General features: G+C 42.6%; 2 protein-coding genes across 3 annotated transcripts in view; one reads left to right on the top strand and one right to left on the bottom strand.

Moving 5' to 3' along the window:
- The window catches only part of LOC144682622 (PI-PLC X domain-containing protein 1-like), a 705,325-nt gene that overhangs the window by 375,846 nt on the left and 311,066 nt on the right, over window positions 1-18,413 (top strand). The gene's annotated exons all lie outside the window — the stretch shown is intronic.
- The window catches only part of slc9a7 (solute carrier family 9 member 7), a 152,237-nt gene that overhangs the window by 78,878 nt on the left and 54,946 nt on the right, over window positions 1-18,413 (bottom strand). For both annotated transcript variants that reach the window (XM_078545120.1, XM_078545121.1), the window contains exons 2-3: window positions 16,352-16,554; window positions 6,085-6,162 (exon numbers count right to left, since the gene is read on the bottom strand). In XM_078545120.1, the coding sequence (XP_078401246.1) occupies window positions 6,085-6,162; window positions 16,352-16,554 (281 nt within the window). The remainder of the gene's footprint in view (window positions 1-6,084; window positions 6,163-16,351; window positions 16,555-18,413) is intronic.

Here is an 18,413-nt window from a genome sequence, read left to right as displayed (position 1 = left end):
GTTCAGTTTCTGGTCAATGGTAACCCCCAGGATGTTCATAGTGGGGGATTCAGCGATGGTAATGCCACTGAATGTCAAAGGAGAATGGTTAGACTCGCTGTAGCTGGAGATAGTCATTGCCTGGCACTTATGTGGTGTGAATATTACTTGCCCTGCGCTTACAACAGTTTTGACGTTGATTTTTTTGGAGCCGCTGCTAGGCGTGGAGCACTTCCCTTGATATCAACATGAGTGTGGTTATGTTCCCACCCCTTGGGCACCCCCGACTCCTCTCCCATCCCCCCAGCCCCCCGGGTTCCCCCACCCCCACACTAGCCCAGAGGTAAAGTGTGATCTAATGCTACCACATGATGCGTAAACTCGGGTAAACCTGCAGCTGCTTAAAGCGCCAAACACAACTGTGATGTCATACCACAGGTCCATCGTTTCTTAAGTGGAAAAAGTTAACTGACTGGTTAAGGTTCATCATGTACGAAATCAAGATTTATTTTAAAAAAACAGAGGAAGGCCTTTGTAAAATTACTTTGATGTTGGTTTTAATGATGAAACTCCACATCATTTCTTTTTTTGCAGGAAAGAGAAGGACATTTTCTACAAGCAGCAATTATAAAACCAAACTATTTGAATAGCACAGCTTAAAGCTGGTCATTTTTGCATTAGGTTGCATTACATTGGAATACTCAACATGCTTCTGTATTTTAATTTTAAAATAATTATAACCATTGAATCCTGCTCAATTTTGTTTAAAGCTTAAGCATTGGACTATTTTACATGATCATTTGGTAATTTGACTGTCAAAACAAACACGCAAAAGCATTTGTGTATAAAATATGTACATTAAGGGAGTCCAATACATTAGGAAGTTTCCAATAGAACCCACTGTTTCGTTGGAGAGAAATTATGCTGGATCTTTATAAAACATCACCGTTCAGGACTCAGCTGGAGAACTGCGTCCAATTCAGAGCACCACATTTCAAGAAGGATGTCAAGGCCTCAGAAATGATCCAGATAAGATTAGCTAGAATATTACCAGGGGTGAGGGACTTCAGTTATTTGGAGAGATTGGTGAAGCTGGGATTGGTCTCCTTGGAACAGAGATGGTTAAGGGGGGGGTGGGGGTGGGGTTGGGATTCACTGGAGTTGTTCAAAATTATGAGGTGTTTTGATAGAGCAAACACATTAAAATATTTCCACCAGCAGGTTGAGTTGGTAACTAGAGGATACAGAATTCAGATAATCTGCAAAAGGTCCAGAGGAGAGTCAAGGAGAAATCATTTCACTTGGTAAATTATGATTCATAATGCATTGTCTGAAAGGGTAATGGAAGCAGATTCAACCTTAATTTTCAAAAGAGAACTGGGTATATATTTGAAGTGAAACAATAGTAGGGCTATTGGAAAAAAGGTGGGGGGGTGGCGGGGAGCAGGGGGAGCAGAACTAATTGAATAGCAATTTCAAAAGAGGCGGCACAGTACAATGGGTCAAATAACCTCTTCTGTGCTGTAAGATAATATGATGTTAATGATTCTAATGTTGTTTGATGCTGTTTGTTTAATGTGTGTTTATTAGATGCAAGTTTCAGTTTGAGGTAAATAATTTGCTCAGATTTACTTTACAAATGCTCCTCAAATTTTTAAAAAAGACCTGGGTCATGTTACCGCAATTGTTTTTTTTTAAAACAATACAAAGAAATTCAGACCTCTCATTAGGTCTTCCTTCATCATAAAGTTCCAAGTTCCAGAAAGCTTTAAGTCATTCGTCTCTGAGCCCTATAACTTTCATTATATTAATTGTAGACTATGTGTCACCCTCATTCTAACCCAAAAATGGAAAACATTGTTCCCAACACGGCTAATCTGAAAGCTATTCAAAGGATCTAGTTTTGTCTTTATTCTTTCATGAGGCGTGGGTGTCGCTGGCAAGGCCAGCATTTGTTGCCCATCTCTTATTGCCCTTGTAACCAACTGGTTTTCTGGGCCATTGCAGAGAGCAGTTAAGAGCCAATCACATTGCTGAGGATCTGGAGTCACGTGTCGACCAGACCAAATATGGACGGCAGATTTCCTTCCCTAAAAGGACATTAGTGAACCAGATGGGATTTTACAACAAATGATGGTAGTTGTCATGGTCACCATTACTGAGGCTAGCTTTATATTCCAGATTTATTGAATTTAAATTCCACCAGCTGCCACACAGAACATTAGCCTGGGCCTCGAGGTTACTAGTCCAGTGACATTATCACTACACCACCATCATCCCTTAAATATCAATTTTGCAATTGTCAAATAAAAAATTGCTTATCTTATACTATTATTTGCAAGGTGGTCTCCCCTCTTGACAGCATACTTAACAATGTATAGATCATAATAGTGACAGAATCCTTATGACAACCCGCCATTTTCAGATGATGTTTGCAAGGCTTTTATCAGCATATTAGTAACTTTTATGAAGGCTCTCTGCCACTAAACTAAACTGACTGCACCAAGTTGGGCATTTACCGTTTTTAAATTATGGATAATGACCTTGCTTTCATGACACCAGAATTAATTACATGGGCCTAGAAACCGGATCGTCTGGGCCCAGGAATTAGGTCAAGGTTTTCAACAATCCCTGCGAGATCCTCAGGTTAGGTCACACGTTGACCTAGTAATCCTGACGCCTGCTGCATTCACCGTAAACCAGTCTCCAGTTTAACTCCCAAAACAAGCATCATGCTCCTTATATGCAATGGGCGTAAAGTCTGCTTCCGGCTGCCCAATCCCTGTGCCTGAGCGATTAATGGAGTTGGCGCGTTACCGACTATTCAAGCGGGAGACATTTGCACTCTAAATTGGACCCCTCTGCATCCATTTCCCACCTGGAAAAACAGCACCGAGAGATGCAATTGCTAGGCCAGAGTTTCTTCCCTCTTGAGTCTTGGTTGACTACATTTTATCCCTTCATGCATTTATACAGAATCACTCAGTGACGCAGAGAATCAGTACTCATGCCCTTCCTCATTTAAAAATATACAAGATTACACTAGAGTGTTTCAGTTCCCATAAAAGGTACACACAAACTGTTAATACAAGCACCACAGCTAATAGTGGCAATTGACACGCCAGACTGGGAGATTTAGCTCATTTGCTTGTATGGTTTGAGAGTGACTCGTGTAGAGGAATAAGTTGTGGGTCTATGCAAATGATTTTTGAACAGTATGTTCCCAATCTCAGCTAGGCTATGGGGATAGCAGGAAATGCTGACTTATTTATTAGCCATCTGCAAACGATCAAGTTAAAGTGCCCACCAAGGCTCAATGGCAGCACTCGCGCCTCTGAAGTACAATCACTGCTGTAAACACAGCAGCCAATTTGCACACAGCAAGATCCCACAAACAGCAATGAAATCTGTTTTTAGTGTTGGCTGAAAGATGAGTGTTGACCAGGACACAGTGAGAACTCCCTCACTCTTCTTCAAAATAATGCTATTGGACCTTTCTTTTCCAGCTGACCATGCAGACAGGGCCTTGGTTTAATGCCTCATTCAAAAGACGCCACCCCCAACAGCACAGCACTCCCTCAGTTCTATTCTCCTCTGATAATGTAACCATCATGCATCATCTATCTCTTCCCCCAAAGGATGATAAAAAGAGCAAGAGGATAACTAAAGAACGAGGAAAGGCTAGGGCCAAATCGAGATCAAAAATGGTAACTTGTGTATGGGAGTGGAAGACATGGGTATGGTTTTTAGTGAATACTTTCCATTTGTTTTGGCAAAAGAGAGGGACGAAGCATATATTGTATTTAAGGAGTGCAAAATATTGAATGGGATGAACATAGTGAGGGAGAGTTTTTAAAAAAAAAAAAATTCTCCCAGGAGATAAGTGTGTTTGGGCATCGCTGGCTAGGTCAGCATTTATTGTCCATCCCTAGTTGCCCTTGAGAAGATGGTGCTGTTGAGATTATTAAAAGGTGTTTAGCATCCCTGAAATTGGATAAACCACCAGGTCCAAAAGAAATGTATAACATGCTTCTAAGGGAAACAAGGGAAGAGGGTCCTGACCATCATTTTCCAATCATCTCTGGCTATGGTGCTGGAGGACTGCCAATGCTCTTCCGTTGTTTAAAAAGGGAGGAAGGGATAGACTGAGTAACATGACCTGGACAATATCCAGGCTTGGGCTGACAATTGGCAAATAACATTCATGCCACACAAGTGCCAGGCAATGACCAACCCCAACAAGAGAGAATCTAAGCATCCCCCCCTTGATGTTCAATGGCATTACCATCACTGAATCCCCCACTATCAACATCCTGAAATTGAACTGGATTAGCCAGATAAATACTGTGGCTACAAGAGCAGGTCAGAGGCTAGGAATCCTGTGGTGAACATAACCTCCTGACTCCTCAAATCTTGTCCACATTTACAAAGCACAAGTCAGGAGTGTGATGGAATACTGTCCACTAGTTTGGATGAGTGCAGCTCCCACAACACTCAAGAAGCTTGGCATCATCCAGGACAAAGTAGCCCGCTTGATTGGCACCCCATCCACAAACATTCACTCCCTCCACCACCAACGCACGTGGCAGCAGTGTGTACCATCTACAAGATGTTCTGCAGCTAGCCAGCGACATCCACATTCCATGAACGATCTTTAAAAAAAACTACAGTTAGCCTAACCTCGAGCGTGGCAAAATTATTTTTAAAAATCCTGAGGGGCAGTATAAATTGTCATTTAGAATGGATTAATCAAGGACAGTCGGCATGGGTTTGTTAAGGGAAGGTCATGTCTGACTAAATTGAATTTTTGAGGAGTTAACAAGGAGGGTCAATGAGGGTAATGCATTTAATGTAATCAACATGGGATTCAGCAAGGTTCATTGAGTAGGGGTGACAACATTCCATATGGCAGATCGGTCAGAAAATTAAAAGCTCGTGGGATCCTAGGGAAATAGGATTCTGGGATGTGTAGAGGAACAGAAGAACCTTGGAGTGTATGTCCACACATCCCTGAAGGTAGCAGGACAGATAGGTTAGATGGTCAAGATGGCAGAAAGAATACTTGTCTTTATTAGCCAAGGCATAGAGTTCAAGAGAGGGAGGTTGTGCTAGAACTGTGTAAAAACACAAGTTAGACTATAGCTAGAGGACTGCATACAGCTCTGGTCACCACATTACAGGATGTAATCACACGAGAGAGGGTATAGAGAAGATGTACAAGAATGTTACTAGGAATGGAGAATTTTAGCTATGAGGAAAGATTGGATAGGCTGAGTTTGTTTTCTATGGACTGAGGAGACTAAGGGGAGATTTAATTGAAGCGCATAAAATTATGAGGGGCCTAGACAGAGTGGATAGGAAGGACCAACTTCCATTATCAGAAAGGTCAAATACCAGGGAGATTCAAAGTAATTGGTGGAGGGAGTAGAGGGGAGTTAAGGGTAATTTTTTTTCACCCAAAGGGTAGCAGGGTTCTGGAAACATAGTAAGGAGGTTACCTGCAAAGAAGAATACAAAACATTCACTGCCTGAATGGATGACAGAGGCAGAAACATCCATTGCATTCAAAAAATACTTGGATTTGCTCTTGAAATGCCGTAACCTACAGGACTAAGGAGCAGGAGTTGGAAGGTGGGATCAGGTTGGACGGTTCTTTCCTGGCCGGCTTGGGGACAATGGGCCAAATGGCCTGCTTTAGGGACGTAAATCTTTCCATGATTCTACGATGACTCACGCTGGAGCCTTCAGCATCTCACGTGACCCCGAAAAGCATGTAGAGGAAAAAAAAGTAATTTAACCACAGGGGTTCGTTAGGGCCCAAACCCGACAGTGGTCTTAGTGCTCATTGTTATTTCATCACCCCTGTTCAATCAGCAGCAGCAAAAGCTGGTTTAGAACAGGGACTCGGGACCTCCATGATTTTTCACCCTCGGCCCATTACTCAGTGTACTTGGTCTTCTTTTTACTACCCTCAAAGGCAATGAGATTTTAATAGCTCAACAGAAACAAGTCATATGCCAGTCAACATTAATGCTGTTTTTCCTTCTCAACCGATAAGAAAAGAACGAGTTTTGTGTTGGAAAGTTTATTCAATACCATCATTACCTTTTTGAGGCTGTATCCTGCGTAGAATATGATTGGAGGTAGCAAAATGTTGAAGAAAACATCAGGGTCAAAGGTTACCTGCAAAGAAGAATACAATAGGTGTTTTGAAGTTAAGTGACATACAAATCCAACACTCATAAGAAATAAGAGTAGGAGCAGGCCATTCAGCCCATCAAGCCTGCCACACCATTCAATAAGATCATGGCTGATCTGATTGTGACCTTTGCGTGCCTGTTCCCCAAAACCCTCGACTTCCTTTTCCATTGAAAAATCTGTCTAACAGCCTTGAATATATTCACTGCTCTTTGTGGAAGTGAATTCCAAAGACTAATGACTCTCAGAAGAAATTCTTCCTCATCTCCGTCTTAAGTGGGAGATTCAGTATTTTTAAACTATGCCCTCTAGTTCTAGATTCCTCCATGTGAAGAAACATCCTCTCTGTAAAGCCCCCTCAAGACTTTATATGTTTCAATAAGATTACCTCTCATTCTTCTAAACTCCAATGGGTAGAGGCCTAACCTGTTCAATTTTTCCTTATAAGACAACACATTAATTTCAGAAATCAGCCTAGTGAACCTTCTCTGAATTGCTTCCAATGCAAGTATACCCCTCCTTGAGTAAGGAAGCCAGAACTGTACACAGTACTGTAGATGCAGTTTCACCAATGCTCTGTACAAAAGTAGCAAGACTTCCCTACTGTTATACTCCATCCCCCTTGCAATAAAGGCCAATGTTCCATTTACCTTCCTAATTACTTGCTGTACCTGCATGCTAACATTTTGTGATTCATGTACAGAGGGATCTCGGCGTCCTTATACTGCAGCATTCTGCAGTCTCTCTCCATTTAAATAATATTCTGCCTTTTCACTCTTCCTCCAAAGTGGACAACCTCACATTTTACCACATTGTACTCCATAGGCCAATTTTTTTACCCACTCACTTAACCAATCTATGTCCCTTTGCAGACTCTTTCTATCCTCACAACTTGCTTTCCTACCAATATTAGTATCAATCACAAATTTGGCTAAACTACATTCAGTCCCTTCATCCAAGTCATTGAAATAGACTGTAAATAGTTGAGGCCCTAGGACTGATTTCTACGGTACTCCACTAGTTACGGTTTGTCAACCTGAAAATTACCCATTTATCCAGACTCTTTCCTGTTAGTCAGCCAACCCTCCATCTATGCTAATATCACCACCAACACCATGAGCACTTATCTTATGCAGTAATCTTTTATGAGTCACCTTATTGAATACCGTTTAGAAATCCAAATGCACTACAACTACTGGTTCCCCTTTATCCACCCTGCTTGTTACAGCCCAAAGAACTCTAATAAATTTGTCATATCCTGTAAGACAATATTTCCACTGAGTCCATTCAGTAGTCTGAGAAAACATCAATGCATGCTGCAGAGCTAATGCAAGTCCAACACTTTGCCACACAGGCAAGGATCAGTATGGGACACTTGCACTCATAACATACTTCAGATACCATTTGCTGCTCATCTTCCTTCTTGTGGATGACCCTTGCCAGATTTGAGGCTTCAAGTGCCTTTGAGCCTTCTATCTGTGACTGAACTGGAATTCAGTACTGTCTGCGTTCCCAGTTTGTTTCCTCTCCAGCAAAAAGGGGACAGGGAAATGCTACTAGGAGGTGTGCCTATTCCAATTCCAAACTCACATCTAGCAAATGAAATAGCACATAACACATTGGGCTGATATAGTGGGGAAATAGTAACCACTATTTGGGTTACCATTGACCAGAAAATGAACTGGCCAATCTGATTGGCTGGCAGCTCTCCAAAGCAGGACTTCCTCCTGTTAGAACGTGAAATGGCATTGGGCCTGCTAGAGTTGGCGGGGATGTGTCCTCAGCGATTCTTTGGTTGGTGGGGACTGAGCCCCTGCCATCCTGAAAATTAAGACCACAGAGTACAAAGGCAAGGAAGTTATGGTGAGCGTCTGTAGAATACTGGTTCAGCCTCAGCTAGAGTATTGTGTTCAATTCTGGGCACCACACTTTCGGAAAAACGTGAAGGCTTTAGAGAAGGTGCAGAAAAGATTTATGGGAATGGTTCCAGGGATGAGGGACTTCAGGTACGTGGATAGATTGGTGAAGGTGGGGCTGTTCTCCTTAGAGAAGAGAAGGTTGAGAGGAGATTTCATAGTTTCCAAAAACCATGAGGGGTCTGGACAGAGTTGATAGGGAGAAACAGTTCACAGTGGCGGAAGGATCGAGAACTGGAGAACACCAGTTTAACGAGAATGCCAAAAGAACCAAAGGTGACATGCGGAAAAGCTTTTTAGTGCAGCAAATCGTTAAGATCTGGAATGCACTGACGGAGTGTGGCGGAGGCAGATTCAATTTTGTCTTTCAAAATGGAATTGGTTCATTGTCTGAAGAGAAAAAAAATTCAGGGCTGCAGAAAATGGGCAGGGGAGTGGAACTAGCTGTGCAGCCCTTACGGAGAACTATTCTGGAGATGATGGGCTGAATGGCCTCCTTCTGTGCTGAAACCATTCGGTGGTTCTAGTCACTTATTCAAGAGTAGCAAAATGGAATTCCCAACCACTGGGGCAAAAAGGCTGGGGACCATCTCTGGTAATAAAGTACTGTCAAACTGATAATGCAACAGCTTCCCTAAAGATTGTTTTCCTCCAAAGACTTGGCTGGTTAAGCCAGTAATTACCTAAAGCGGACAGGCCAGGAAAGTCTGTGCGACATTCACCCTTAACCAAGTCACCAGTTGGGTTGTATTTCTGGTGAAAGAAATAAAAATTGTGCGCTCCTCATCACATCCCAACAAACACAGCTGGGATCCGAGCATGTGTGGACATCAGGTGAAACTAGGACCCCAGTTCAGCTTTGAAGCCATTATTCTGCCACTTGCTATCAAAGCTCCCACAAAATAAATGTCCACTTGGGTCAAGTAGCAGAGGGTGACCAGAATTCATGGCACCAACGAGGAGCAAGAGAATGCAAAAAAGTAGCATGACCAAGGATTGGGAGCATTTTAGAATTCAGCAGAGGAGGGCAAAGAGGTTATCAAGAGGGGAAAATAGAGTATGAGAGTAAACCTGCGAGGAACATTTGGAAGCTTCTACAGTCTGCTTTTAAGTGTGTAAAAAAAAAAAATTAGTGAAGACAAATGAAAGTCCCTTACAGTCTGCAATGGGACAATTTACAATGTCGAAGAAGGAAATGGCGGAACAATTAAACAACTACTTTAATTCTGTAAACTGAAACTTTAATTCACTGAAGACGCAAATAACTTCCCAGAAATACTAAGGAACCAAATGTCTAGTGAGGAGGAGGAATTGAAGGAAATTAGCATCAGTAATAGAATAGTGCTAGGGAAATTAATGGGACTGGAAGCCGATAAATCACCAGGGCCTGATAATCTACATCCCAGGGGACTAAAAGAGGTGGTCATGGAAGTGGCCATGGAAGTTGGTTGTCATCTTCCAAAATTCTGTAGATCCTGGAACAGTCCTGGCAGATTGGAGGGTAGTAAATGTAACCCCACTATTTAAAAAAGGAAGGGGGGAGAAAACAGGAAATTACAGACTGGTTAGTAACATCAGTAGCAGGGAAAATGCTAGAGTCTATTATAAAGGATGCGATAACAGGATGCTTAGAAAATATCAACGGGATGAGGCAAAGTCACCATGGATTGATGAAAGGGACACCATGTTTGACAAACCTACTGGAGTTTTTTGAGGACGTGACTAGCAAAATAGATAAGGGAGAACCAATAGAATTTTTTTTTGTTAATTTACAGGATGCAGGCATCACTGGCTAGGCCAGCATTTATTGCCCTTCAATAATTGCCCTTTAGGTGGTGGTGGTGAGCTGCCTTCTTGAACCGCTGCAGTCCTGTGGTGTAGGTATGCCCACAGTGCTGTTAGGGAGGGAGTTCCAGAATTTTGACCCAGCGACAGTGAAGGAACGGTGATATATTTCCAAGTCAGGATGGTGAGTGGCTTGGAGGGGAACGTCCAGGTGATGGTGTTCCCATGTGTCTGTTGCCCTTGTCCTTCTAGATGGTAGCGGTTGCAGGTTTAGAAGGTGCTGTCTAAGGAGCCTTGGTGAGTTTCTGCAGTGCATCTTGTAGATGGTACACACTGCTTCCACTGTGCATTGGTGGTGGGTGGAGTGAATGTTTGTGGAAGGGGTGCTAATCAAGCTGGCTGTTTTGTCCTGGACAATGTCAAACTTCATGAATGTTGTTGGAGCTGCACTCATCCAGGCAAGTGGAGAATATTACATCACACTCCTGACTTGTGCCTTGTAGCTGGTGGAGTCAGGAGGAGAGTTACTCTCCACAGATTTCCCAGCATCTGACCTGCTCTTGTAGCCACAGTATTTATATGGCTAGTTCAGTTCAGTTTCTGGTAATGGTAACCCCAGGATGCTGATAGTGGGGGATTCAGTGATGGTAATGATATTGGAAGTTAAGGGGTGATGGTTAGATTCTCTCTTGCTGGAGATGATCATTGCCTGGCACTTGTGTGGCGCGAATGTTACTTGCTACTTGTCAGCCCAAACCTGGAGAGTGTCCAGGTCTTGCTGCATTTGGACATGGACTGCTTCAATATCTGAGGAGTCATGAAATGTGGTGAATATTGTGCAATCATCAGCGAACATCCCCGCTTCTGACCTTATGATGGAAAGAAGGTCATTGATGAAGCAGCTGAAGATGTTTGGTATTTGGATTTTCAGAAAGCTTTTGATAAAGTCCCATGTAAGAGGTTAGTGTGCAAAATTAAAGCATATGGGATTGGGATAATACATTGGCACGGATAGAGAATTGGTTAGCAGGCAGGAAGCAGAGAGCAGGAATAAATGGGCCTTTTTTGGAATAGCAGGCAGTGACTAGTGGGGAACCACAGGGATCAATGCTTGGGCCCCAGCTACTCACAATATATATCAATGATTTGGATGAGAGAAACAAATGTAATATTTCCAAGTTTGCTAACGACACAAAACTAGGTGGGAATGTGAATGGTGAAGAGGATGTTAAGAGGCTTCAAGGTGATTTTGACAGGTTGAGTGAGTGGGCAAATACATAGCAGATGCAATATAACATGGATAAGTGTGAAGTTATCCACTTTGGTAGGAAAAACAGAATGGCGAGTATTATTTAAATGGTGATAGATTGGGAAGTGTTGATGTACAAAGGGACCTGGGTGTCCTCGTACACCAATCACTGAAAGCAAGCATGCAGGTGCAGCAAGCAGTTAAGAAGGCAAATGGTATGTTGGCCTTCATTGCAAGAGTTTTTGAGAACTGGAGCAAGGATGTCTTACTGCAGCTGTTGGCGAGAACACAGCTGGAGTATTGTGCACAGTTTTGGTCTCCTTATCTAAGAAAGGATATACTTTCCATAGAGGGAGTGCAGCAAAGGTTCACTAGGCTGATTTCTGGGATGGCAGGATTGTTTCGGCCGGAAACATATAAAATTCTGACAGGGCTGGACAGACTGGATGCAGGAATGATGTTTCCCTTGGCTAGGGGTGGGGGGGTCTAGAACAAAGAATCATAGTCTCAGGATACGGAGTTGGCCATTTACAACTGAGATGAGGAGAAATTTCTTCACTCAGAGGGTGGTGAACCTGTTGAATTCTCTACCACAGAAGGCTGTGGGGCCAAGCCACTGAATATATTTAAGAAGGAAATAGATAGATTTCTAGACAATAAAGGGTCAAGGTGTATCGGGAGAGAACTAGAGTTTGGCATTGAGATACAGGATCAACCATGATCATATTGAATGACAGAGCAGGCTTGAAGGGCCGAAAGGCCTTCTCCTGCCCCTATTTTCTATGTTTTTATGTTTCTATGTGTTAAGAAAAGAGGAAGGCAGAAAATAGTCAGGAAAAAAGAAAAAAAATTGCAACAAATTGTACTTCTTCGCAATCAATATTATTATTCCAATTAAATAGCAGGAACATTGAAAAAACACAAGTTAGTTTCTGTTAAAAAAACCAGCCACCGCAGAACTGCACAACAGATGATGGGGAAGTAGCTTTTCACTGCTCCAAGTGGTGCATTCCTGGTTGCAGTCGGACTGTTAGGGGAGATCCACTGCAGTGCAAATTCAATCCAACAGTTATTTAGGGACTTTTTCTTTTCTTTTTATAACAAGATGACTTAAACTCTGTGGTAGGGTAGAAAAAAATACATGCAGTAAAATCAAGCCTCCTTCCCAGATCATCATTAGATTGCTCCTGAGCAGAATTGCCCATTTCCCCGTCCCTGTGGATGTAAGAATGCAGCACAGGGGTTGGGGTAGAAGCTTCTTCTGCCCTTCCTCGAGGTGCCTCCAGTGGCATCCTCCTCCTCATGTGTGAACCTAGAGAAGCAAGTATGAATATGCTATTCAACCACAGGAACATCACAGCTGAGCTACGATGTCATTAACTCGCACACTGACATAATACCACCCAAACGGAAATCACTGGATTAAAAACCTGAGCTGATGCCTCCCCCTACATATTTACAGGACCTTGAAGTCAATTGTACCATCGCAAAGGGAGTGGGTGATGAACCTTTGCAGCACTCAAAATACAAATACTATGGCTACAAGAGCAGTCAGAGGCTGGGAATTTTGCAGCTAGTAACTCACCTCCCGACTCCCCAAAGCCTGTCCACCATCTACAAGGCACAAGGCAGGAGTGTGATGGAATACTCTCCACTTGCCTGGATGAGTGCAGCTCCCACAACACTCAAGAAGCTCGACATTATTCAGGACAAAGCAGCCTGCTTGATCAGCACCCCATCCACCACCTTCAACCCTCACTCCCTCCCTCCATCACCTTTGCACAGTGGCAGCAGTGTTTACCATCTACAAGATGCACTGCAGCAATGAGCCAAGGCTCCTTCAACTGCACCTTCCAAACCTGCGACCTTTACCACCTAGAAGGACAACAGCAACAGATGCATGGGAACACCACCACCCACAAGTTCCCCTCTTAGCCACACACCATCCTGACTTGGAAATATATATCCTTCACTGTCGCTGGTCAAAACCCTGGAACTCCCTCCCTCCCTAACAGCACTGTGGGGGGTACGTTTACCACAGGGACTGCAGCGGTTCAAAGTGGTGGCTCACCACCACCTTCTCAAGGGCAATTGCGGATGGACAATGAACGTTGGCCTTGCTAGCGACACTCAAACCCAAGGATGAATAAAAAGCCCCAGATTAAGATGAACTAATTTCAGTATTTCTCACATTGTGGTTTGGGGTCACGGTCATTTAACTCAGTTTTCTTCAGCAGAAGAAGTGCAAATAACAAACCCTTGATGCTCTTGACCTCAGTTGGAGAGCCATGTGAAAAGATGTTGATTGCTGTTCTTTGGAGTTTTATAAAAACCATACTTGCTGTTTGTATACTCAATGAATGGCAAAGGACAGGGAAAAGAATCAAAAGGAAACTGAAAACAGGACAGAATTGCAGTGTCTGGCGTGAGCAAGACTTGAAATAGTTTCGGGAAAGAGGTGTGTGGGAGGGGTGGTGGGTGGGGGGGTGATTAGGAAGAAGGGATTGAGGCAATTACTAATAAATTGACTCCAAAAGGCGGCAAAACCACGAGCAAGAGGGGACCGAGGTACGAGTTGCAAAGATCCACTTTCCAAATTGCAACAATTGAAGTTAACGGGTCAGTTATTTTATCACTGTTTGTGAGACCTTGCTGAGGGACACGGTGGCTGACACAGTTGCCCAGGTCAGAGCGGTTACACTCAAAGCAATTTACATGAAAGTGTTTTGGGATGTTACTGAGAAATGCGATGAGATGCTATAATAAGTTCTTTCATTTGAAATGTCACCCTGACCTAAGTAGAAACCCAACTTACTGCTATAAATTTTCAGCAAGAAAAAAAGAATTAGGAGCAGGAGCTGGTCATACGTCCCTTTGAGCCTGCTCCACTATTCAATAAGATCATGGCCTCAACCCACTTTCCTGCCTGTTCCCCCACCACCCTTAACTCCATTATCGTTCAAGAACCTGTCTATCTCAGCCTTGAATATATACAATGATTCAAAATATGGCACTCTTCACAACCAAACGTCTTAAAGCACTTTATAATCAATGAAGTACTTTTGAAGTGTAGTCACTCTTGTAATGTAGACTCAGCCTCCACCGCTCTGTGGAAGAGAATTCCAAAGGCTAAAAGCCCTCAGAGAAGAAATTCCTCCTCATATTAGTCTTAAACGGGAGACCCCTTGTTTTTAAACTGTGCCCCCTGATTCCAGACTGGCCCATGAGGGAAACATCCACTAAGCATTGACCCGGTCAAGCCCCCTCAGAATCGTACATGTTTCAATAAGATCACCTCTCATTCTTCTAAACTTCAACAAGTATAGGTCCAACTTGTTCAACCTTTCTTTATAAGGCAAGCCAAATCTAAATTACTACTTCTACTGGTTCCCCTTTATCCACCCTGCTTGTTATGTCCTCAAAGAGCTCCAATAAATTTGTCAAACACAATTTCCCTTTCACAAAACCGTGTTGACTCTGCCTGATTGTGTTATGATTTTCTAAACGTCCTGCTACTACTTCCTTAATTTTTCACAATGACGGACGTTAGACTAACTGGCCTATACTTTCCCGCTTCCTGGCTCCCTCCTTTCTTGAATAGGTGTGTAACATTTGCGGTTTTCCAATCTGTTCGGACTGGAATCTGAGGAATTTTGGAAGATTACAACCAATGGATCCACTATATCTGTAGCCACTTCTTCCAAGACCCTAGGATGCAGGCTATCAGTGAATTTGTCAGCCTTTAGTGCCATTAGTTTTCCCCGGACTTTTTCTCTAGTGATTCTGATGGTTTTAAATTCCTTGCTCCCTTTTGCCTCCCGATTTTCCACGATTCATGGGATGTGTGTACTGTGCTCTAACATGAAAAGAGATACAAAATACTTGTTCAAAGTCTCTACCATTTCCTTGTTTCCCATTATTAATTCTCCAGTCTCATTCTCTTAAGGGACCAATGTTTACTTTAGCTACTCTCTTTTTATATACTTGTGGAAGCTCTTACTGTCAATTTTTATATTTCTTGCTAGCTTATTCTCAATTATTTTCTCCCTCTATTGTTTTATAGTCATCTTTTGCTGGTTTCTAAAATGCTCCCAATCTTCTAGTCTACCACAAATCTTGGCAAAATTGCTTGACTTTTCTTTCAATGTGATACCATCCTTAACTTCCTTAGTTAGCCATGGATGGTTCATCCTTCTCATGGAGTCTTTCTTCCTCAATGGATGAAATCTACATTGAGAATTATGAAATATCTCCTTAAATGTCTGTCACTGTTTATCAGCTATTTTACCTTTTAATCTAGTTTTCCAGTCTGCTTTAACCAACTCTGTCTTCATAACTTTGTAATTGCCTTTAAGTTTTAAGGCTCTAATTTCAGACCCAAGTTTCTCATCCTCAAACTGAATGTGAAATTCTATGTTACGATCTTTTCTACACTCTTTTCTACATCAATTCTATGAAGCTATTAATCATGTCTCATTACAGATTTCTAGATGCCTGTTCCCTAGTTATCCAGGACGTACTGTTCCAAGAAAATGTTTCAAATGTACTTGAGGAACTTGTCCTCAAGGCTACTTTTGCCAATTTGATTTGTCCAAATGTTAAATGAAGATTTAAGTTGCCCATGATTGTCGCAGTATCTTTCTTAAAAACCTCATTATTTCATGATTTACATTCTGTGCTACAGTGTAGCCAGTGTTATGGACTGTAGCCTGTTCCTATCAGTGACTTCTTTCTTTTGCCTTTTTTTTTTAAAACTCCACCAAAACTGATTCTACATCCTGATTTCCCGAGCCAAGGTAATTTCTTCCCACTGTGCAGGTCTCAACCTTATTGACAAGGATACCCCACCGCTTTTTCCTTTCTGTCAATCCTTCCAAAATCTCAAACAGTGAAGAGAAATAAGAGAAACTGCAAATGCCAGAGATGAAGTAGAAGCTATAAATTTGGAAATGCACAGGACCGTCAGCATCTGACATCAGAGGGGCAGGCAGGACCACTGAGTTATGGTGGCCAACCTAGCCAAATTCTGTTTTCACTAAGTTTCTGGGATGTGCACTGCTGTTTTGAGAATCAAATTCCTCAATTTTGGCCGTGAAATTTCTTTAATGAACAATCTGAGGTCTTGAAGGCAATCCTTGATTCGAAGAGAAGGTAGTGGTGGTTGCATTAAACTTTAAATAAATCAAACAAGAGACTGCAATACTGAAGATAAAATGCCTCTTACCTTTCTTAACATGTCATCTTGTTCCACATTGTTTATTTCCCCAGAATTGATTTCCCCTTTCAAGGAATATTCATAAAACTTTCCACTGACGTTTACCAGTAGTGTAGACACTGCCCTGTTCTGAAGTGCACAGCCAATGGGAACCTTGCCATGGCTGTTCGTGGAGGGGATGCCATACCTGAGGATCACTCCTACCAAGAGTCCTGAAAACAAGCACATCAGTCGTTAAGGAGCATGCTTGTTACATCGTCCATTTGCAACAGATTTTTCAATATAGGTTAGCTCCAGTGTTGCTGGGGCATTATTCATTAAGTTCATTAGCTGTCATAGGAGCTGTCACAAGAGCGCCACGTGCATGACCCACAGGTTAACCTGCATCATCTCAATGGAGCAACTTCCAAATCTGCAACTTCCACCGACCGGAAGAACAAAGGCATGTGCGTGGGAACACCAACACCTCCAAGTCACACACCATCCCGGCAAGGACATATAGTGTAGTCCTTCATCATCACTGGTTCAAAATCATGGATTTTGCTACCTAACAGCGCTATAGGAGTACCTTCAGCACACGGACTGCAGTGGTTCAAGAGGGTGGCCCACCACCACCTTGTCATGGGCAGCAAGCCTTACTAGCAAGACCCATATCCTGAGAATGAATTAAAAGGAAGAGCATCAATCACTCGGGCACCTGTTATGCATGGCTCAAGATCAGCAACCTCTCAAGATGAAGGGATGGCTTTGAGCCAGGATTGGAAAAGCTTAAGTGGGAAGACAGCTGCAAGGAGCTGTCAGGTGGAAGAGCAGGGTGATGAGCTCTGGCAACACCTATTACCAGTCTGGTTATGACGGCAGACAGAAATCTGTCACCTTCTCACGAAGGTTGTTGATAAGAGTAAATAAGGAGAAACTGTCTCCAGTGGCTTAAGGGTTGTTTAACCAGGGGACACAGATTAACTAAAGAGATAGAGGCCTGAGATACTCTGCCTGAAAGGATGATGGAAGCAGATTAAATAGTGACCTTCAAAAGGGAGTTGGATAAATACTTGATGGGGCAAATTTTGCCGGGCTATGTGGAAAGAGGGAATGGGACTAACTGATGGCTTTCAAAAAGAGCCAGTACAGGCACATTTGGCCTTTTCTGCGCTGTTTGATTCTACTTATTGACACACCAGTGAATAGTTATTGATATATTCCCCACTGAACCAGCAGGTAGCTTAGATCAGAGTGCATCCTCATGCTCAGTCTAATAAACTCACAGCAATAATAGGAAGGAACACAGGAACAGGAAGTAGGCCATTCAACCTCTGAACTACAAGCTCACAGAACAGGAACGTGATTTATATAAAGTCATATTAAGGAATCTCAAAAAAAGTTGCATCTCAGGAATAAGAATATTATGAGTGTTTGATAGGTAGTTTTGGGACTTGTCATCTCCCTCGTTCAATAATCGACAGATTTAATTAGATCTCCAACTAATCGCCTTGGTTCTGTAACCTTGCCTAAGGGGAACATGTAGGGCCAATACAGAGAACTTGTTTCCGATCATTCAGGAACCTGGGGTTGAAACAGAATCAAAAAATTAGAGCCAGACATTTAAAAGGATTAAAATTAGGAAATTCTTCTTCACACAAAGGGTGGTAGAAGTTTGAAACGCTCTCACAAACAACAATTGTTGCTCAATTACTTATTAACTATAAAGCTCAGATTGATAGATTTTTGTTAGCCAAAGGTATTGAAGAGTGGGGGGCAAAGGTAAGTGTTATGGTGTTAGGTCACAGATCAGTCGTGATTTCTTCGAATGGCAGAGGAGGCTGGAGGGGCTCAATAGTCTGCTTCTCCTGCTGTGCTTCTAATTAAGCTCTATGCATCTCAGTTTTGAAGTGTTTAATTGACCTCCAGCCTCAACAGCTTTTTTGGATGTATTAGGAGGAGAGCAAGAAAAGAGAGTTCCAATTTTCACTAAGTCCTTTTTGTGTGAAGGTAGGAACATAGGAGCAGGAGTAGGCCATTCAGCCCGTTGAGCCTGCTCTGCCATTCAGTACGATCATGGCTGATCATCCAC

The sequence above is a fragment of the Cetorhinus maximus genome, chromosome 7 (assembly GCF_964194155.1).
Source record: "Cetorhinus maximus chromosome 7, sCetMax3.hap1.1, whole genome shotgun sequence".
Lineage (NCBI taxonomy): Eukaryota > Metazoa > Chordata > Chondrichthyes > Lamniformes > Cetorhinidae > Cetorhinus > Cetorhinus maximus.
Note: the sequence above shows the minus strand (reverse complement) of the source record. Positions and strands in the feature narration are given on the sequence as shown.